The sequence below is a fragment of the Lycorma delicatula genome, chromosome 4 (assembly GCF_047948215.1).
Source record: "Lycorma delicatula isolate Av1 chromosome 4, ASM4794821v1, whole genome shotgun sequence".
In the NCBI taxonomy this organism is placed as follows: Eukaryota; Metazoa; Arthropoda; class Insecta; order Hemiptera; family Fulgoridae; genus Lycorma; species Lycorma delicatula.
This window is the reverse complement of record NC_134458.1, coordinates 64661415-64685520: the sequence shown is the minus strand read 5'-3', so window position 1 is coordinate 64685520 and position 24106 is coordinate 64661415. Positions and strand designations below refer to the sequence as shown.

General features: G+C 32.2%; 1 protein-coding gene across 3 annotated transcripts in view; it reads left to right on the top strand.

Annotated features, from left to right (window-relative positions):
* The window catches only part of LOC142323478 (methionine aminopeptidase 1D, mitochondrial), a 30740-nt gene extending 20374 nt beyond the window's left edge, over window positions 1–10366 (top strand). For all 3 annotated transcript variants that reach the window (XM_075363182.1, XM_075363180.1, XM_075363181.1), the window contains exons 4-6: window positions 5765–5915; window positions 8314–8424; window positions 10112–10366. In XM_075363182.1, the coding sequence (XP_075219297.1) occupies window positions 5765–5915; window positions 8314–8424; window positions 10112–10302 (453 nt within the window). In that variant the 3' untranslated portion in view covers window positions 10303–10366. The remainder of the gene's footprint in view (window positions 1–5764; window positions 5916–8313; window positions 8425–10111) is intronic.
* The last annotated feature ends 13740 nt before the right edge of the window (window positions 10367–24106 follow it).

The window sequence follows — 24106 nt, the reverse complement described above, 5'->3', positions numbered from 1 at the left end:
TGCTAAATATTAACTAATAATCCCTTTCTTGAGCTGCTGCAGTGAAACAAATGTATATACATACATATAAACAATAACAATTACACTCCTTTTTGGGCAGCCATATAAAAACACTAGTTACATGAATAAAATTGATCATTTGATCTATCAAATGAGAGATTTGAAAAATCTATCAGATGAATTAGTTGTTTTGAATAACTCTGACCTCAATGCCTCATTCTGAATGATTCGGAAACCTCGTTATTCATATGTGAGATGCAAGTTATTAAAAAATGAATCGTTCATCTGATTGATTTTTTCAATTTATTTAAACATGTATACGTATAATACACTTATTATAATTAGTAAGGCTTGAAAGATCTAGTGTCTGGTAGTCATCTAATTCCTTCTTAAGAACCTTACACAGCTAAACAGTGAGTGATACATTAGCCAGATGAAAGTGCATATGCCTTTATATCATTATCAGCCAGCTGGTGACATGTCCAAGAAAGTAATGTTAATTTTACACTAGAAAAAACCATTCTTTGCACTGATAAATACTGTATTAATCCTAAGGAATCCCAATTTTTAACTTAGGTTAATAAAAAAAAAACCTTTTCCTACTTTTCTGAAGTCATCCATAATCCAGCTTCATGCACACTAGTAACTTAAAGGGAAACACAGAAAAGTGTTTACATAGAATGTTGGAGTTATCATTAATGCTTCAATGAACTTCTGTTACAATGGGTTCAGAAGATGAATGTATGAGGGGGTGCTGAAAGGTTCCTGGCTTTGCCTTGAAAGAATGGTGCCAGAGTTTTGTAATTATCCATTTATTCAATATATTCTCCCCTGACTGATACACTTGGTACATCATTGTTGCAGCTTTTCTAGTCTGTGCAAATAAAAGTCCTGTGATTGGGTGTGAAACCAGCTCTAAGCATCCTCTTCGACATCTTCAATGTTCTCAAAACGAATACCCTTCATGCGTTTCTTCAAGTTCGAAAACAGATAATAGTCCGAAGAGGCTAGGTCTGGTGAGTAGGAAGGATGGTTGACCAATTGCAAACCCAGGGTCATCAATTTGTCAGCCACAGTGTTGGACGTGTGTGCAGGTACATTTTCATGCAACAGAAAGATCCCTTTGGCCAACTTCCCTTGACGTTTCTTCTTAAATGCCTCCTTCAACTGGTCCAGCAGGTTAGCATAATATTGTCCGGTTATATTAGATCCCTGAGGTAAATAGTCCACCAATAGAATGCCGTCTTTGTCCCAGAAAACAGATGCAATCACTTTTGTGGCCAATTTTTTCTGGTCAAATTCTTCAGCTGCAGGGAACTGCTGTGGTGTCATTCTTTTGAATGTTCCTTGGTTTCAGGATCATAAATGTGAAGCAAAGTTTCATCCTGTCCACTAACCAAGCCAAAAAGCCTTTGGAGCTTCAAAATGGCTTTGGATGTCTCAACTTGTTCCTTCTGCTGATCACAGTTCAAACATTTGAGCACCCACTTCGCTGAAAGCTTGTGCATGTCTAGGATTGTGCTAATAATGAAACCAACATGCTCCCTGGAGATGTCCAGTATCTGGGCTTCTTTTTGGCGGAGATTCGCCGGTCCCCTAGCTCATGGACAGCATTGCATATTGTAGTTTCAGTTGCGATTTGAGGGCGCCTACTACAGGGCTCATATTCAACAGTAAAATGGCCAGTCTTGAAACGAGATATCAAAGTTTTCACAAAGCTGTAGGAAGCACACTTCCCTCTCAGTGTGAATGTCCTTTGCTGACTTTTCCTGGAGAAACAAAAACTTTATGACGACTCGTAACTCCACTGATGAGAAACTTGCTTGAGACTCTGTCATCTTGGCTTTCACCTGCAACAGAAAAAATTGTACGAATCCTGGTCACTGATATTTGCACAGTTACATACTAAGATTTCAAACGAGCCCAAAGTTGTTTTTCTATTTCAACAACAATGAATCAAAGCCCAGGAACTTTTCAGCATCCTCGTATATTAATACAACTGTATATCAGGTTATATTTTTAGGAGTGGTTTTTTTTAAACCACTCCTAACAGTTTAAGAAAAGACAACTAGGAGTAATTGTTTTTAATAAAATTTTACTATCTCTCAACTGGAGCAAGTACACTACTTCTGAAAAATTGGTTTGCTCTTTTTTCACTCATCATTTAGGGGCAAGTTAATGAATAACCACAACCCATCATACCAATATTTTGCTACCTAAGGGAAATAGTTCTGCTTGGTTTCAAGTTTCAGTTCTGTTCTTAGCCCGTGTTTTGAATTCCTAATTAATTAAACTCTTTTAAGGGTCGTTAATAAAAAAAGTTTTGCTTTCTTTTTTTTAAAGACTCTCTTGAGAATTTTTTTTTGTCTTCAGTCATTTGACTGGTTTGATGCAGCTCTCCAAGATTCCCTATCTAGTGCTAGTCGTTTCATTTCAGCATACCCGCTACATCCTACATCCCTAACAATTTGTTTTACATATTCCAAACGTGGCCTGCCTACACAATTTTTTCCTTCTACCTGTCCTTCCAATATTAAAGGACTATTCCAGGATGCCTTAGTATGTGGCCTATAAGTCTGTCTCTTCTTTTAAATATATTTTTCCAAATGCTTCTTTCTTCATCTATTTGCCGCAATACCTCTTCATTTGTCACTTTATCCACCCATCTGATTTTTAACATTCTCCTATAGCACCACATTTCAAAAGCTTCTAATCTTTTCTTCTCAGATACTCCGATTGTCCAAGTTTCACTTCCATATAAAGCGACACTCCAAACATATACTTTCAAAAATCTTTTCCTGACATTTAAATTAATTTTTGATGTAAACAAATTATATTTCTTACTGAAGGCTCGTTGCGCTTGTGCTATTCGGCATTTTATATCGCTCCTGCTTCGTCCATCTTTAGTAATTCTACTTCCCAAATAACAAAATTCTTCTACCTCCATAATCTTTTCTCCTCCTATTTTCACATTCAGTGGTCCATCTTTGTTATTTCCACTACATTTCATTACTTTTGTTTTGTTCTTGTTTATTTTCATGCGATAGTTCTTGCGTAGGACTTCATCTATGCCGTTCATTGTTTCTTCTAAATCCTTTTTACTCTCGGCTAGAATTACTATATCATCAGCAAATCGTAGCATCTTTATCTTTTCTCCTTGTACTGTTACTCCGAATGTAAATTGTTCTTTAACATCATTAACTGCTAGTTCCATGTAAAGATTAAAAAGTAACAAAGATAGGGAACATCCTTGTCGGACTCCCTTTCTTATTACGGCTTCTTTCTTATGTTCTTCAATTATTACTGTTGCTGTTTGGTTCCTGTACATGTTAGCAATTGTTCTTCTGTCTCTGTATTTGAACCCTAATTTTTTTAAAATGCTGAACATTTTATTCCAGTCTACGTTATCGAATGCCTTTTCTAGGTCTATAAACGCCAAGTATGTTGGTTTGTTTTTCTTTAATCTTCCTTCTACTATTAATCTGAGGCCTAAAATTGCTTCCCTTGTCCCTATACTTTTCCTGAAACCAAATTGGTCTTCTCCTAACACTTCTTCCACTCTCCTCTCAATTCTTCTGTATAGAATTCTAGTTAAGATTTTTGATGCATGACTAGTTAAGCTAATTGTTCTGTATTCTTCACATTTATCTGCCCCTGCTTTCTTTGGTATCATGACTATAACACTTTTTTTGAAGTCTGATGGAAATTCCCCTTTTTCATAAATATTACACACCAGTTTGTATAATCTATCAATCGCTTCCTCACCTGCACTGCGCAGTAATTCTACAGGTATTCCGTCTATTCCAGGAGCCTTTCTGCCATTTAAATCTTTTAATGCTCTCTTAAATTCAGATCTCAGTATTGTTTCTCCCATTTCATCCTCCTCAACTTCCTCTTATTCACCTATAACACCATTTTCTAATTCATTTCCTCCGTATAACTCTTCAATATATTCCACCCATTTATCGACTTTACCTTTCGTATTATATATTGGTGTACCATCTTTGTTTAACACATTATTAGATTTTAATTTATTTACCCCAAAATTTTCCTTAACTTTCCTGTATGCTCCGTCTATTTTACCAATGTTCATTTCTCTTTCCACTTCTGAACACTTTTTCTTTAATCCACTCTTCTTTCGCCAGTTTGCACTTCCTGTTTATAGCATTTCTTAATTGCCGATAGTTCCTTTTACTTTCTTCATCACTAGCATTCTTATATTTTCTACGTTCATCCATCAGCCAGTTCTCTTTATTCCGCCTAAGTTTGCTTCTGCTGATTTAAGAATTTCCTTTTTAACATTCTCCCATTCTTCTTTTACATTTTCTACCTTATCTTTTTTACTCATACCTCTTGCGATGTCCTCCTCAAAAATCTTCTTTACCTCCTCTTCCTCAAGCTTCTCTAAATTCCACAGATTCATCTGACACCTTTTCTTCAGGCTTTTAAACCCCAATCTACATTTCATTATCACCAAATTATGGTCGCTATCAATGTCTGCTCCAGGGTAAGTTTTGCAGTCAACAAGTTGATTTCTAAATCTTTGCTTAACCATGATATAATCTATCTGATACCTTGCAGTATCGCCTGGCTTTCTCCAAGTGTATATTCTTCTATTATGATTTTTAAATTGGGTGTTGGCAATTACTAAATTATACTTCGTGCAAAACTCTATAAGTCGGTCCCCTCTTTCATTCCTTTTGCCCAGCCCGTATTCACCCACTATATTTTCTCCAATGCTTGCATTCCAATCTCCAACTATTATTAAATTTTCATCTCCTTTTACGTGTTTAATTGCTTCATCAATCTGTTCGTATACACACTCTACCTCATCATCATCATGGGCGCTTGTAGGCATATAGACGTTAACAGTCGTTGTCGGTTTAGGTTTTGATTCTATCGCTATGCGTTTTGAAATACTCTATTCTCTTCCCTATCTCCTTGTTCATTATGAAACCTACTCCTGCCTGCCCATTATTTGAAGCTGAGTTAATTATTCTAAAATCACCTCTGACCAAAAGTCGCCTTCCTCTTCCCACCGAACCTCACTAATTCCTACTACATCCACATTTATCCTATCCATTTCCCTTTTTAAATTTTCTAGCCTACCAACCTTTTTTAAACTTCTAACATTCCACGCTCCGACTCGTAGAATGTTATTTTTTAATTTTCTGGTGACCCCTTCCTTAGTAGTCCCCATCCGGAGATGCAAACGGGGGACTAGTTTACCTCCGGAATATTTTACCAAGGAAGGCGCCTCCATCATTGCTATATGAAAATGCAGAGAGCCACATTTCCTTGGAAAAAAAGCATCTGTAGTTTTCCATTGCTTTCAGCTGCGCAGTACTCAGAGGACTGAGTGATGTTGATATGGCCGTTTAAGTTGTCCTGACTCACGCCCCTAACAACTACTGAAAGAGCTGCTGCCCTCTTTCAGGAATCATTCCTTAGTCTGGCTCTCAACAGATACCTCTCCGATATGGTTGCACCTTCGGTCCAACTACTCTGTATCCCTGAGCACTCAAGCCCCCTCACCAACGGCAAGGTCTCATGATTCATAGAGGAGGCTCTAGAGAATAACTATGCAAAATTTCAGTTTTCTAACTTTTCAGGAAATGGGAAAATTAGTGTAGAGACATTTAGTAAGGGCTTTCCCATTTGTATTTGCAAAGAAGAAATACACTCAGTAATATTTTAAAATGATGAGATAATTTTTCATATATTAAGTACGGAATATTATTATTAAGTATGGAATTTAATTTAGGTTTACCTCAATGGATACCATGGTGATTGTTCATCTACTTTCTTAATTGGTGATGTCGATATCGAAGGAATAAAATTAGTCAACGCAACATATGAAGCTTTAGAAGCTGCTATGTCTATTTGCCGACCGGGAGAGTACTTTTATTCTATCGGTAAAGATAAGTATGAAATATTTTCTGATTTTTTTTTTGACATTGTAATAGAGACTTACTTAATTGAGCTTCCCTCTTGTCGTCAAGTCAATATTATGGTCTGTACCAATGACTAAACTGTGAGTACTTCATAATATAAAATAAACTTAACTACACAAGTAGTAATAACATTGCATGTTTATTTTACATGGGTTATGTAGGTACCACATTATCACAGCCTTAAGATCTAATGAGATGGATATGGCACCTGATCTGATACAGCACATTGTACATAATACACACTGAACTGATTAACATTTTAAGTAAAATGTCAAGTCCTTTTTTTAACTGTTAGCACATGGTTGTAATATTTGTTTATTTATTATCTGATGTTTGTTTGATAGTGGGTTACAAAAATCTTTTTATGAATCACGATTTTTTAGTTGAGGGACATTGATAGTTAATTAGTTAATAAAAAATAAATTTATAGTTAGCAAAAATTAACAGGTGTAGAGAAGAAAAGGAGAGTATCACTTTCATTAGTTTAAGGTGCTAAGTAATGATTGATACAACCTGAACAACAGAAATCAAATGCAACTTATATTTAAGTTTTGAGTACTCTGCAACTTGAAGAAATGGATTATTATAACTGTTTTTTCACATTCCTTAAAATGTTACATAATGATGTCCATTGAATAAAATTTCTTACAAGATAATTGCTGCTTTGCTTGTTACATACTCAGATCTACATTCTTATTCCTACTGTGTTATTTATTCATTTAGCTTTTTGTGCAACAAGTCACAGGAATTTGCATGGTTTCAGACAACTTTAGACATAGGACATTTCAAGCTTTTCATAAAATTATTTACAAAAAGGTTAGGTCCTAATTTTTGTTAAAGCTAAAAGTGTGTATTGGAGAAAAATAATTTTGTATGCTATGCAGTTAAGTGTCCGATGTCCAAAGTCAGTTTTAGTTGTATTTTATACAACCTACTTATTTTATTTTAGAACCTACTTATGGTTCTTTTAAAAATTTTAAATTCCAAATAAATTTAGTGTCTGAATATATGATGATTTTATGTAATTTTCTGGATAAATTTAGTTAGAATCCTCTAGCTTACTGAAATTACAAGTACTTCTGCCACTCTTATTGATAATATTTTTATAAATTTATTGAAAGACAATTTTCAGATTTAATTGTGAAGATTATAGTCTTTCAAATCATAACTGTCAAACTGCAGAAGCATTATGCAAGTGAAAATATGTGACAAGATAAAGATTAATTATTTCTTTAAAAAGATTAAACTGAAGTTTATTTCAACTGAATAAAGATTCAGTTGAAAAATTTTAGTGTAAGAAACGCATCAGGAAACCAATTATACATTAAGATCAACTTGAATGAAAAATTTAACAATTTTCTTATATATCTTAGAATACTTTCTGGCTTGCGCTTCAGCAGAATAAAGATAGTTAAAGCATAAAAACATTAAATGAATGTTTTACAAACAAATTGGAAGTGTGTATTGTAAGGATCTGTGAAATTCAAAATTAATTTGTATGTTAATTTTCAAAATTGTTTGAAAAGCTACTAATGAATTTATGTAAATTTTATTCATAATATAAAAAGATTATCTAATGATGTTTTATGTTTAATTCAAAGTAAAACTTATGTTCAGAATAAAAATACATAAGCACCCTACTTTTGTTATACTTCTAACCCTCCCCATTTTTTGTTTTATATTATCTTAGTTGTCCATGCTTTTACAAGCATGAACAACTATCTAGTTTAAATAGAACTTATAACATTTTATATGCTGATTGGAAGAATGTTGTGGTTTTATACATTTTGATGACCTGTCTTGTCTAGTTCTTACCTGGAAATAAGATGGGAAGACTACTACTTTACCTCTGAAATATTTTAGTTAAAAGGACAGGATTCATGATTCTTTTATTTTGAGGTGAGAATGTGTAATATTGTAATTGCAATATGAATTTAGTTACTTTCTCACATATCATGTGGTGTGCTTGGGTTGTATTAAAATTTGTTTTTATGATTAAATTTTTTATTGTAGTTAACCCTGGGTGTAAATGCTTATGAAAATGGGTAAAAATACCCCTTTTCAGAATTGTATAGGTTTTATAAATCTCATTGATTATGTTGTTTCAAGTATTTTTGTTCCGACAGCCAGATGTGTGGATCATGTAACTGTAGAATAGATCATACTTATTACTATGCATTTTAATGCCCTGGAGTGCAGGATACAGGTTAGTGTGGTTGTAGTAGGTTTTGCAGCATCTTATCTCACTTTTAACTTGGAAATGTGGAAGTGGTAGAATATTCTATGTGTATGGAGGTAATTATTGCTTATGTTCTTTTTGTTGTATGTAATAATTAAAATGAATATTTATACTCGACAGGAGATGTTGTAGAAGAAGTGGCTAAACTCCGTAACTATACAGTTGTACCTGCATACACTGGACATGGAATCGGAAGTTACTTTCATGGACCACCAGATATCATTCACTGTTGTAAGTTCAATTTATTTTTTTGTAAACAAATAATGACCAAGTAAATCATCTGTTTCTTAATTGTTAAGAGGTTTGTTCAATCTTCTAGACTATGTGCAATGATTTTACCTGTTTTTGAGGGCTGTATATTCAACAAGTTCTTTTGCCATTTAGTAAGTACCTCAAAAAAAAAAAATTGTTTGAATGTACAATTTACAAGGACTATTTTTTAAGAAGTTTTCTAATACAAACAAAACTAGTAAAGATATTGTCAAAAAGTTTGAGATCGTGCATTGTTACACAGCTACAAAACTTCAGATGACAGTAGGACATGTAGCTTATTCTGTATGGTATGCCAAAGCTTCGTCAAGGTCTTGCAGTACGCATCTGAGTTTATTGTTGTCCTTTGGGCATAAAATTGACTAACAGGACACTATGTCTATTCCAAAACACAGTTGCCATTGTCTGTTTGGCTTTTACTTTGACTGGAGATGTTGTTGCCATTCCATTGACTACTGCTTTGATACTGGAGTGATGTGAGAAACCCATGTCTCATCCCCTGTGACAATGTGGTCCAAAGTTCATCTCTTCCTTATTGTATCAGGTCAAAAATGTTAAAGCACTATTTATTCTCCTTTATTGGCGCTCTTCAGAAAGCAGCCTGGGAACGCATTGTGAACACAGTTTTTTGAACTGCAAGATTTCAGAAATGATTTTCTATAACATTAACCTTGAAACTTGTGGAAATATCATGAATTGCCAGTCTTCACAAATTTTTGCGTCAACTACGTGCACCAAATCATTTGCGATTACGGAAGGTCAGCCCAACTGCAGTTCCTCATGAACACTTTCCTGCCATTCTTGCCCATTTACACATTTTGCTGTCACTCATTGAATTAGGCCTGTAAATCTCGCATATCTGGTGATGAGTGTCCACTGTTGACACGTTCCTTGTAGTCAAAAATCAAATCACAGGCTTTATTCGGCAGGTGCTCAATTATTTGAAACATTTCAACTTCACAGTATAAACCGTACACAGTGATGCTACGACAGCAAATATGCAAGACATGTCAAGAGCCGGGGTGCGATGCATGTTTTGAAAGCTGTACAAAATTTACATAGCTACAGCCAGTAGGACCTTACTTAAAATATAGCCCTCGTATGTATACTAGAATTAGAATATTATTTATCATTTTTGGTTTAAATATTACTGTTCTGGAAAGAGGAAAATCAGTTTTTCAAATGTGGAAGTAGTAGAAAGAGTAGCCTTTGTCTTGCTACATTGGTAGCTGGTGTTTGATTCATCAGGTTTGGTACTGATTGGGAGAGATGAGTGCAGCTTGCTGGTTGATAGGATCATGGCCCGTGTTCTAATATTGTAAAAGGCCAGGATAGACTGTCATCCCTCATGGAAAACTGCTGAACTAAGGTAATCCACCTGCAGGGTGCACTACTGATGCCTTTTTTTCATGGAAATACAGGTTTAAAAGTCTTATCAGATTTTTGTGCCTCATCAGCAATTGCTATAAATGAAGGTCCACTTTAACCGTTTTGCTGAGAGTTTTGTGCTATGTACTAAATTTGGTTTACATTTTATAAAAAAAAAAATGACTGAAAACTTTGGTAAATAGTTCTGTTTTTGACTTACTTGCATTTATTTGTTGTAATCTGTTTTATTATTTACTACTAATTTTATTTATGTTTGTAGATAATGAGTATCCTGGACAAATGAAACCTGGTATGACATTCACGATAGAGCCAATACTGAGTCAAGGAACTGGGGAGACTGTAGTTTTAGAAGATGGATGGACAGGAGTTACTACTGATAATTCAAGAACAGCTCAATGGGAGCAAACAGTCCTAATTACTGAAAGTGGATTTGAAGTGCTAACTCAGTAGCATTGATAATATGAAAACAATTATCTGATTTTTGGTTGTTTTTAAATTAAATTATTGTTTTTTATGAGTTTCTTTTTTTTAAATCTATTGAAGATTTCCTTATAGTGATAAATATTTTTACTGAATTAAAACGATTAAGGAGTATATTTATTATTTATCAGTTTCTGTAGATCAGAAAAGCTGCTCATTTTTTCAGGGAAAGTTTTTAAATGTAAGCAAAAATAGGATAATCAGTAAAACTATTATGAAGTGCTAGTCTACACTTATCAGATTCCCAGCTAAACTCCATTAACAAATGCAAAAATATATATTTATTACTTGTTTTTCATTACAATGAAATGTAGTAGAAATAACACAAGATGGACCACTGAATGTGAAAATAGGAGGAGAAAAGATTATGGAGGTAGAAGAATTTTGTTATTTGGGAAGTAGAATTACTAAAGATGGACGAAGCAGGAGCAATATAAAATGCTGAATAGCACAAGCGAAACGAGCCTTCAGTAAGAAATATAATTTGTTTACATCAAAAATTAATTTAAATGTCAGGAGAAGATTTTTGAAAGTATATGTTTGGAGTGTAGCTTTATATGGAAGTGAAACTTGGACGATCGGAGTACCTGAGAAGAAAAGATTAGAAGCTTTCGAAATGTGGTGCTATAGGATGATGTTAAGAATCAGATGGGTGGATAAAGTGACAAATGAAGAGGTGTTGTGGCAAATTGATGAAGAAAGAAGCATTTTAAAAAGTATAGTTAAAAGAAGAGACAGACTTATAGGCCACATACTAAGGCATCCTGGAATAGTCGCTTTAATATTGGAAGGACAGGTAGAAGGAAAAAATTGTGTAGGCAGGCCACGTTTGGAATATGTAAAACAAATTCTTAGGGATGTAGGATGTAGAGGGTATACTGAAATGAAACGACTAGTACTAGATAAGGGATCTTGGAGAGCTGCATCAAACCAGTCAAATGACTGAAGACAAAAAAAAAAACACTGCGTTAACTCAGCAGGAGAAATTTAGACTACATACATAATATACTTCTTCAAGGATATGAGCATTTTTCTTAGGAAAATTCCATTTTCCTTTTAGGAAAATGGAAGAGGAAGATTCCATTTTTCTTAGAAGCAAATATACATTTTTTTCTTTGTTTTGTCTTTTACTTTTTCATGTGATATTCTTTGCAACAGAATTATTGCTGTCTGTAAAAAATACATTTTAATGGCAGTTTCGCTTCCCAAGTCCCAATTTATTTTAATAAAAATTAACCTCTTCAACATGGATAACTTCATAATACAGGAACAGAAAAGAAACGTGGATTTTACCTTTAATTTCACTAGTTAAATTTATCTCTATTCCAAAAAGGAAACAAAAAATGTAATATTTTGCAATAAAATATAGTGATTAAAAGAAACAGATTATACACAAACAGCAATTTGAAAACAATAAACGCACTAAGATTAATTGTTGTTTAGCACAAGATATGCCCCGTCGCATTTATAGCTTTAACTTCTGACTTATAAGCCTACAGTCATTAATAAAGTACGGTAGCTGGCAACAGCTTATGTAAACAATCCACGTGATATATTTTGTCAACAGTTAATTATTTCTTAGAATTTCTAAACATATCAATTGAAAATCATTTTATTCAGTGCTCTGAACACTGGGATTGGAAACAGTACTGTTACACATTCTGGTTTGATATCTGTTTAGAGTTTACATACAGTACTTGAAAAAATTAAGAATCTGTGTTAGTTCATGTAGTGTTTTAGGCTATGTGTATTTCCTATTTTTTAAGTGTGTTAACTTTCAATAACTATAACTATCTTGAAGATAGAAGTGTTATATATTTGTAAAATATCTATGAATGAAAACAGTTCTCACTACAACTATATGGCAAGTCAAAATTTATATAGTAAACAGTATAATACATTTTCTCTAAAAATAATTTATTTCAGTTTTACAATTTTTAAAAACTAGTGAATAATGTTTATTTACAATACACAAGTTTTCGGAATATTTTGAACATATATTGTCATAACTTTATATTCATATAATCTTATACAAATATTTTACACTTCATATTCGTATAATTCATTCCACAGGACCTCACTATAAATTAGCTTGAATTTTAACGAAACTCTGCAAGATGGAAACGTCTTCAAAATGGATTTCTTAATTGGTCCTGTCAGAATCCATTTTGAGGAGGTATTACTGTATTATTAAAAAATTCCATCAATCATAAAAAAAAAACACCTTCAACCTCAAAATTTTATCAGTTTATTTATATATGTAACAAGAAGTCAAAGTCAAGATTGTAAACTTTCCTGGTTAGAGTTCTCTGTGGGTCATTGATCATCCTCTTACTCTTGCTTTATCAATCACTCCTTTGGATCAGTACCATGAGTGGAATGTCTGATTCATGGCACCTTGTAGCCATCAAGGCAACTAGGTACTCTTTATGTAGGTTCAGTGATAAGCAACTCTGTCTAAGGGTTGCACTAGAAACCAAATATGTTTAAATGAAACATTTCTGAAAAAAAAAGGTTGAGAGAAAGACAGCTTATGGTAATGCACTGTGCACAATTTGCTGTTTATTTTTTAGTGAAGTAAATCCTGCGTCCTTCACTCTATTCTCTATATTACTCTATGTATATTACTTCCAGTGATATATACATATTTTAAGTACAATTTAATGCTTCCTATAGAGGTAAAGGAAAAATGATTTACTAAAAGAAAAGATTCAAAGTGAAAATAAAAACATCTAATTACAAATTATTTATGACACAAAAAACAATACTATACTTCCATTGAAAAAAAGAGTATGTGTCTGATAACTTTGATAAAATGACAACTAGTGAAAATAAAAATTCTACATTTGATCATATGGGGGTAATTCAGTCTTAACACCTCATTTCCAATAAAAACTATGATTAAAAAACAGAAGGCTCTGTTATTATTAAGTGTGTGAAAAGATATGTATCTGTAGCAGTACAAGTGTAAATGAAGTCTGAAGTCATTTTAAGGTTAGGATGCAATAACAGATGAAACCTACAATGAAAATTATTGAAACAAAATAATTCAGTAAAAAATATTTACAAAGTAATATAAACAATAGAAATTTCAATGTGCAACATAATTTCACCGTTATATACTAGCTGGAACAATTCTAAATGTCCACATAGTAGGTTCATTGGGTGTTATTCTATCGGATTTGAAATGCTAAGCAACTCATTCTAAATAGCAGCAAGCTTCTTTGATTCAATTGTCTTACAGTGAAACAACAGCATTAACTTCCCAGTACCAAAAATCAACCTACTGTAAATGTAATATACACCAAAAATAAAAATAATCATTTCTTGTTAATTATTTTCAAATATTAATATAGTTGCTAAAACACTAATACCAGAATTAATAATTTTAATACAACAGGTAATTTAATTTTTATGGATATGGTAGGCATGCTTATTCAAACTGAAAATATTGAAAACAAATTTTCTGACTTTGTAAATAAAAAAAGAAGGTTAAAAATGTTCTTACATTTTTATTAATTAAAGTTAGAAGTTTGAACTCAAATTTTTAAATAATAAGTACTATTATGCACAAAAAAACCAGTTCAAGGTTTCAGGGCTGTACAAATGTCATGACATCAATAAAAAAGATTTTTTAAAAGTAATAAAAAATATATAAATTAAATAAAAGTATAAAAAAAAACATTACATTACTGGAGATCTCAATACTGATACTCAAGTAGATAATTAATTTAAACAGCAGGAAAGGACTTTTGAAAATATATGTTTGGAGTGTAGCTTTATTATTATGGAAGTGAAATATTTGGACAATTGGAGTACCTGAGAAGAAAAGATTAGAAGCTTTTGAAATGTGGTGCTGTAGGAAAATGTTAAAAATCAGATAGGTGGATAAAGTGGCAGATGAAGAGGTGTGGCAAATTGACGAAAAAAGCATTTGGGAAAATATAGTTACAAGAAGAGACAGACTTATAGGCTACATCTTAAGGCATCATAGAATAGTTGCTTTAATATTGGAGGGACAGGTAGATGGGAAAAATTGTACAGGCAGACAATGTTTGGAATGTAAAACAAATTGTTAAGGATGTAGAATGTACAGGATATACCAAAATGAAACGACTGGCACTAGATAGGGAATCTTGGAGAGCTGCATAAAAACAGTCAAATGATTGAAGACAAAAAAATAGATAATATGAACCTAGATTTTTTTGATACTCTTGATGGTGGTTAGAAGCCTTACTTTAATAAAATAACTAACCTTCAAATGATTCTGCATAGATAATTTCTACAATCAAGCACACATAATCTTTTAAATATGCTAACCATTCACTGTTCATTATCCACTTTTTGTATCAGTTGAAACACAAATGTTAAACCCAAACAGGAAAACTGTTGAAACATATATTGTATTGAGTATAAAGTATTAGAATTTAAAGCAAAGAAAGAAAGTTGGCTTCATGTGTTGTATATGGACTAGCCTGAGAAAGCTATAAATTAATAAAAAAAAAAATAAAGCGTGTGACAAGTTATCAACTGGATTAAGGAGGAAGGATACTATTATAAAAAAAAATATGTCTAGAAATAAATAAATTACATCAGGTTTAAACACCTCTTTTAATACCAGAGTTTTTGGTTTTGTGTTAAGCCAGCAAACGATTAAAAAAACAAGACACAAATCATACTGCTATAGATGCTGAAAATAGTGACTGGTTGAAATATAATATAGCGATTGAGTAGATTCTAAATGTTCTCCACATACAATCAGACAGACAGATAATTATTCATTAACATTGTTAAGACAAATGATAGAGTTAAATGTGGTTATTAGCCTCAATACTGTAAATCATAAAATTTTGTTCCAAAAACTGCAGATACGGCATTAGTTCTAATAAAAAGTTACTTGCATGTCAAATAAAAGTGTTTTATATTATAATACTAAATATGTATTTTATTAATTAATATAAATTTTTTGGAATTAATTTTGGATTATACAAAGACCTGTCAGAATTTACATTTACATTAATAAGCTGCCCATAGAGCTGAATCATATAAAGTACCTTGGAGTAAATATAGATTTATCAAGAAATCAGACATCCATATTGAATATGTAATTACATAAACTTTACATTTTTGCAAGTTACATAGAATATTTTCTTGGCAATTAATATTAATTTACTATGCCTTTTTTCACAGCATAGCGACATACGATTCAACTCATTGCTGATATCAACCCATAACAAATCCTCAATTCAATGATGTTCAGTGTCATCTATCCTCTTGCGACAATGCATCAGATACCATTCTCTTTGTACATGGGTAGAATAATGCAACCGAATTGTGTACGTTTTCCAGAATTTACTGGTTTATTGCAGGAATGACATCAGGGCAATATCCTGTCTCGATCTTTGATTCTGCATTATTTTTTACTATTGTTTTAAAGGTGTTAGTTTAGTTTTCAAATTCTAAAAGTTGATTTTGTTATTGTAACAAATCAGCAGCCATTCATATTTTTTTTTTGTATTCTTAACATAGTACTTTAGACAAATTTCTTAATAGGAGAAAATATACGATTCTATGATCTTATGTGTGAGCTGCATTATTAAAACTTAAAAATCCAGTGCATCCAACATAATATTTCTTACAAGGGTTTCTTTATTTGCCAGAAATTTCATCATTGTAACATATGTATTATATGCAGGCATTTGTTCAGTAATTTGGAGATAATTTTTCTGTGGAATATCCCAACTGAATTGCAACTCTTGTCATTGTGGTTGTAATGTGCTTGCAAAATGCAGCTCAAGAAAAAAATGCTAAAAAGATATATTTTATGTAAAACATATTGTCACACTATGAACTGTTTTGAAATATACTTTTATATAAGTGATGTAATTATTTTACACGGTATTTTGTCTACATTACCGCACTGCATTACTTATTTATTATATTAAAGTGTATTTGACTTATAATTTTCAGATATACACTTATATTTAATCTGTTTTTACAATAAATATTTTTTAAAACAAACTATTACAAGTTTTTATTTACTTAAATACTGAATACTGTATTATTTACTTAAATTACTTTGTGAATAATAAGCTAATTTAGTAATATTAAAAAAATCTGTGTGGCAAATATAGAAAATTGATTCTAATCATACTCTTAATAACTATGAGAAAAATTAAACTGATCAGATGAATAACTACAAAAAAATTATAGCCAGTAATTAATTATATGCCTCAAACTTGACCAATTCAAAATATGGACTACAAATTTTTAAAATTATTTATAACTTTGTTAATAGCTAACCAATTTTCATGAAATAAAAAGCATTTTGTTCCTTACATTGGTAGAATCTATTACATATCTCATTTATGTCATTGCAGGTATTAGTGACACAATGTCTAACCTTGTGTGAGCAGGGTCAGCTGGCATCCCAGTACGAAGTGTGGCAGTCCGTGGTACCAGTACAGAGATGGGTGACGAAGTGTGAAAGGACCTTGTGCCTCAGTAGATGCAAAGACCATAAGGAATTGCCACTTGAAGCTAATGGACACAGGTTTATCAGATAACAGGAGACATGGTCGCCCTTTAACATCCAGGATGGAGGAAAATGTGCAAGTGGTTCAGGAAATGTTCATTCGAAGTCCTCAGAAATCACAAAGACAGGCATCTTTTGAAAGTGGTTTATTCCAACACAATCCAAACTGTTCTGAAGAAAGAGTTGAATTTTCGTCCTTGGAAACCACGTTACTGCCAGGAATTCTGTGATCATCAGTTGGAATTTGGGAGATGATGCTTGCTTGGTATGAAGATTGGTCCAATATTTTTGATAATATCCTGTGGTCAGATGAAGCCATGTTTCATGTTGGGGGTTTGTTAACCGGCACAGTTATTATTGGGCAACAGAGGATACGAGGATGGTTGTTGAAAAAAGCCAACATCACCAAAGGTCACAGTGTGGTGTGTCATGACATCCAATTTTGGGTCTATATCTCATTCAGGACACAATGAATGCATGATTATGTTCACAGTAATGTATCCACATTAGACAATTCCAACGACCTAATCTTTATGCAAAATGGGGTCCTGCCTCACTTCATAAGTCCTGTTCATGTGTGGCTTGACACCCATTTTCCAATACGTTGGTTGGAGTGTTGTGGCCCCCTTGAATGGCCAGCAAGGAGTCCTGACCTAATGCTCCTCAACTTCTTCCTCTGGGGGTGGACAAAAGAGGAAGTTTATCGCATAAAACCAAAAACTCTTGATGAATTGGAGGAGCAAATTTGCCAAGTTCTTGGAAACGTACTGCTGGAATATCTGAAGTCTGTCGCAAATATCCCCATCCACTTAGGAAACTGGTGGTGCTTATGTGGAATTTTAGCCATGTATAACCAATTCTACCATTGTAAGGAAAAAATATTTTTGTTTCATGAGAATTTGTTAAGTATTAAAATAATAAACAGTTTTCAATAGGGAGTTAATTCCCACCCACTCTGCATGAGGTATAATTAGGATGGGAACAATTTTTGGTATGGAGGGAATAATACACCCTATTTTTAAAAATAAATAATTATTATAAACTTTTAAGTTTAGCATTTCAGTTTGTAATGCTAACAAGTGGCACATGTAACAAACAATTATGAAACAAAATTATCTTACTTGCCTCTCCTTCTCAAAGGGTGATGAGCAGTGGTGGGTACATGGCACTTTTATTCCCCTGGGAGTGAGAGACTGCCTCCAAAATGGAGAAACTTTTTTCAGGAAGTCGTGGTTTCTACTGTTAAATCTTAACAACAGAGTTAAAGTAGCTTCTCATTTGGATTTTTAGAAGCAAAAAAAAAAAGAAGTACCAATTGCGTATAGAAACTTGGACTGTATGACCAAGTGGAAAGTTAGAGAATTCAAAAGGGAAATGAAAAAAATTAAAATGAAGAGTAAAGTTACCGTATTCTATTCTGGAAGAAAGAAAGGAAAAATGAAGTAGCAAAATGAGTGCAGAAAGTATGTTGTATTAATGACAGATTAATACTGTTAAGGACTGGAATGCTACCAAAGATATAGTTTTATTAGAAGTATGTACACCAACATCAAATTGTGAAGATATTGAAGAGGTAATAAAATCAAGAAAGACTGCTCTGAGGTACTAATGGGAACCTGAAATTCTGTGGTCCAATTTGAAGAGGAAAGTGTGGCTTAGGGTTAAGGAATAGAAGGGAAACAAATTAGTAGATGAAAGGTATAGTAAAGCTTTTAAGAAAGTCAATGAATTTCTAGTGCAGATATCAATAACTTGTGCTGCTAAAATAGTGTTTAAGAGTCCTAATCTGGAGATGGTAAGAATGGAAAGGAATGAAAAGAGAGGAACAGTATGGCTTCAGGAAAGGAGCCACTGGGGTACCAAGGATGGTTGGGGGGGGAGAGAGAGAGAGAGAGAGAGAGAGAGAGTTTGATGAATGTGTCAGTTTCATAGATTTAGAGAAAGCATTGATCGCCAAATGGGAGAAAATTACAGTGATTCTTAAAGAGAAAAAAGTAGAATTGAAGGAGAGAAAATTAATTTATGAATTATATACAAGGCAAAAAACAGCAATAAAAGTAAATAAAGAATATGACTACCGGGTCTAGGTATTAAATAAGGAATGTAGTAGAAGAAAGAATAATTACTGAAAAATAATATGTTGGTGATTACACACAGCATGTCTGAAAAGTTCGTGAACTAAATTAAATTAAAATACAGATTTAAAGAAAAACCAATTTACTCACATCAGCCCTCTACATAGAACCCTTCTCTAGTTATATACTCACTGCAGCACTGGTGAGCCTGTCAAATGCTCTGGAGAAATCACTTTGTGGGATTGCCTTCAACTGCTCAGTGCAAGCCCTTCGGATGGTCAGAATGTTGTTGAAAAAACAGCCTTTCATCTTCAACTTGAGTTTCAGGAACAGAACAGAAAATAGTTTGCTGGAGCCAAGTCGGGTGAATAAGGCGAATGGGATAAGACTGTGATTTCATTTGCAATGTTGTCATGTGGGCCGGGGCATTGTCGTGCAAGAGTCCAACTGCCCGGAAATCAGCACGTGGGCCAGACTTCATGAATGCGACGCATCAGGTGTTTCATTACTTCCAAGTAGAATTTAGAATTCATGATTATTCGAGCAGGAGTGCGCACACTTTCACAACATTTTCGTTGTGAACAGCTGCTGATGGTCTCCCGCTTCGTTCATTGTCATCAAATGACTTTCTACTGTCTTTAAACCGCACATGGCTTCCACCACATGTAGTATGTGGTGCATCTTCATCACCGAATGCTTACTGTATCATTGAATAAGTTTCAATGAAAGATTTTTGAAGTTGAACACTTAAATTTTATTGTGCTTCTGTTTCACATCGTGAGCTCACACAAGGTCACATGAATACAATGTATGCCGGCAAATACAACTTGAGACTGGAGTGACAAAACGTGATGAAATTTTGTACACACACTCGTCAGATATCGTACTACACAGTTTCTTGGTTGTCTGAGAGGTAGTGTTACTTGTATCGACTATAGAAATTTAGTTCGGGAACTTTTCAGATCTACTGTAATATGGTAATTTTAGCTGATAGCATAAAAGTTCTTCAATGACTGTTAACAGCTCTGGAGGAAGAAATAAAAATTAGGAAAACTAAGTAAGGGAAGTGAACTGAGAGGATTTAGTGAATAAGCCAAGGAAAAAAAGAAAAATTATAAATACTTAGGGACTATGTTGACAGAGGTAGGAAGAGCACAATGGAAATAAAAGGAAGGATAATGGAATGGCTAAGGAAGGCTTCAATGAGAGCAAATTTCTGCATAGTAAATGTTTAAGAGTTACAAGAGTTAAGAAAGATGTAATGGATTGAGGCTTTTGAGGTGTGGATTTGGTGAAGGATGGATAAAGTGAGGACTGATGAATTGGATTAAAGAATAAGCACTTACAATGCAAGTACACAAAAGAAAAGGAAACTGGTTTTGACATTTGTTGAGAGGAAGTAGAATCTTAACAACTGCATTGGAAAGGTGAATAGAAGAGTTAGAACAGAAATGAATGGAGACAACAGTGGCATAGAAACCTGCAATCGGACAATGATAAATTTAACTTCTAAACTTATAATGTATTACGCTTAATATTTTTGTATAACAGGTTAAAATATTGTATATAAAGCAATACCTTTCATTTTGTAAGCTTATAAATTAAAATTCAGTTTATCAGATTCATATTAATACACAAAATGCTTCCATGTTGGCTTTGGATGATTTATTGTTTCACATTATGAAATTGCAAATAAGCTATTTAAAATTTTTAAACTTTCTGTCTTTCATAGAAATAAATTCATTCTGTGTAAACTTAATTTGTATTGGCTAAACGTAATTTAATTCTCATAAGGTCACTTAAGTGTTCATTTTAGAGTCTTGTTTAGGTATTTTGTTTTTATGGAATTGATAACAAAAAATCCATGTTCGCAGGCTGTGCTGGATGCTTGAAAAGTTACCATAATGTTATATATAAAGGAAAGGTTGGATAATTCAGAGTTAGTTGGGACAAAGGTTAACATATCACTAAAACAATTGTCTTGAACAATCCTAATTTAGTTTTCTCTGAACTGTAAATTTCAATTCTAAATATTCATTCCATATTTTATCTACATCAACATTTTTATTTGCCATAAATTCTGAATATTTTTTATTTATTTTGTTTTCTGAAATCTAAATTGTTTCCTGAATTTAATAAATTTCATTATCAAAAAATTGTGCCAATCTTTAAATTCTTCATCTGGACATCTGCTCTCTTAAGTGAACATACACATTCAATAAATCAAATTATAGCTGAAGTATCAATATCATTTTGAGTTTTTAGTTTGTTAAATGTAATTTTTATATACCAATGAGCATCAGTAACTGTTAAATCACTTTTTTATTTTAGATATTTGCATAAGGATGTAAGCTCGTCTAATACATATTTCAGAGCAATTATTGCTACCCAACTCATGAATTAGTCAGGATTTTTTTCACAGTAAAATGGGGCCATTGCATCTGTTGCTTGACTTAAATACTCAATAATATATCATAATTTTTTACTTAAGTACCAACTGTGAAATACCTGGATGATCATCTAACTTCATTTAATGGTTTAAATGATAATTTAAACCATTAAATTAGAGCATGATCATCATGCTCTAATACTTGAACTAATTCTTCAAAATTTTTCTTTTTGATGCCAGATCGGTGAAACATTGTGTACACAAATGTTCTTTATCCTGCATAATAAAGAAATTTTTCCATGAATAATCTAATCCTAAATCTTCCCTGTGCTACACAGTGTTCAGTAAAATGCGATATTTTTCTTGGGAATTGCTGCTACAGCATTTTTCTTCCTGAGTATAAAACTGGCTACATCACTCGTAAACATTACCATTTTTTGGGTTAACTGCCTGTAACTGAATAGAATGTTTTTATTGTGAATAGTAGTTATAAACTATCGTAAGAAAGTCACAGTGTAAGCTACTCAGTACTGTCACTGAGTATACCTTACATATTTACAATAGCCGATTGTAGATGTGTGAGAAACAAATTTCCCTGTGCAATTTATTGCAATACCTCTAAAATCATTGTTTGGCCGCGCAGCTTAGAAGGAACTATGCTTATAACCTTAGTCTGATATTTAACCTGCTCTCCTGAAACCACATTTGCTAAAACACATCTGAGATCAGCACAGATTTTCTACTTTTCTTATATTTTTATGATATTACTTTCCTCTTATTCATTTTAGAAGTCGAATAAGAATTAAATCAAAACGCTTTTCACGATTTAAAAAGAAAGAATTTTCAATAATTGCTGAACTTACAACCGCTACAATAAATGCTATTTAAGAAAACATACAATGTCTAAATACTGAAATAACCTATGAAATTATAAAACAAGAAATGAGGCGATAAATAATCTTATGAGAAAAAATAGTAAAAGAAATTGTTAAAAAATAAATATAGACCAGTTTTATTGGAATTATACTGATATTTTCATGCGGCAGAAAATTTTTCTATGTCTGATTATAATTCCACAGAATGTAAAAAAGATTCAACACAGGGACTGAACTCAAAACTTTTAAAGAAAAGTATTCTTTGCTGTTCTTAGTTCTAAATTGAGCCTCTTTATATATCACAGAAATAATTAAGGATAAAAAAATAAAGAACATATAGATTGAAAGAAACCCTATAATTTTACAGGATTACAAGATTATATAATTATCAGCTTACTGTACAATGTCATTCTAGTAACATAAAATAAAATCTATTAAAAAATTCAACTTATACTAATTAAAAATAACTAATGATTTAGCCTCAGAATCTAGTTTTAATTGAAATTAGAGTTCTGTAATAATTTACAGGAGTAAAATTAGAAATATGCTTTAGAAAAATCAGTTTTTTCACCAAACTGCAGAACAATTAACAAATGTAAATTTTGTACTGTACTTAACCATAAAGTAATATATATATTACTGATCAATATATATATATATATATATATAAAATATCAAATTATGTATTAACTTCACTAGTTTTGGAATGATGAAATCAATAAAACAGTAATGTAATGAAATGAAATGAAATTAATCATGTCAATTGAAACTAATGACTCAATTTCCTGAACTACAATATTTATAATATTTATTTTACATATTTACAATTTTCTTACCAAAAACTTCAGCCATTTTTCTTATGCACACTAGCATATGAATAATATTTTTTTTAAGGGGGGAAACTGAACCCCAGGCACAAAAAACCTATTGCCTACAATATCACAAAAAATTAACATATTGAGTAATTAAGTATGTATAGGAGAAATAAAATAAATTCAACTCTCAGAAATATAGAAGATAAATAGGATATTCCAGCAGTACAGCGAACTATTTTTGACCATAGAAAAGTAATAATAAATTGAAATCATAATTTCTGTTAGCATATTGTAACACAATTTAGTTATACTTTATCAATTTCTACAGCGAAACAAACACCGGAACAAAATGTCACCTTTCTTTCTCCCCCTGTAAATATAATAATGTTATACTCACAACAGTAACATACTGTCTAATAATATTCATTGAACAATTTGGAACTAACTACAAATATTTACATTCGGTAAAAAAATCTTGCTCATTGTGCTTGTGTGAACAATTTACACGATCAAATTACTCGTGTTACATTCTTTTGGAAATATGAGTTATTTATATTACTATTAATAAATTACACGAATTATCAAACATTTTGAATGCTATAAGTTTATTATACATTATTTTTCTTTGTCATATTTCTCAAAAAGAAATACTGTACTATAAAAATCTGATATACAAAAATATACATCCATATTAAATACCACTATATTATAAAGAATATTCATAATCCTACATAAAACCTGAGTAGTGGCACTTGTAAATAATTGTTTTACCCTTAGCATATTAAAGATGCACTATCACTTTCAATTTTAAATTTACATTGCTCACACACGCTCAATGTACCACAGTCACTAATATAATATACACTTATATTATCATTTAACATTATACCACATTAAAATGTTAACTTTTTTACAGTAAAATCCCATGGTAATATTCCTAACAGTTAACAAAATAAACACTTAATTTTAACTTAAGTCATTAAAAACAGCTGCCAATAATGACGGGTTATAAAATAAAAAGGGACTTTATTTATAGTAACATCAGTTGAATAATTATACAACAGGACATCTATTAGGAAGATGGG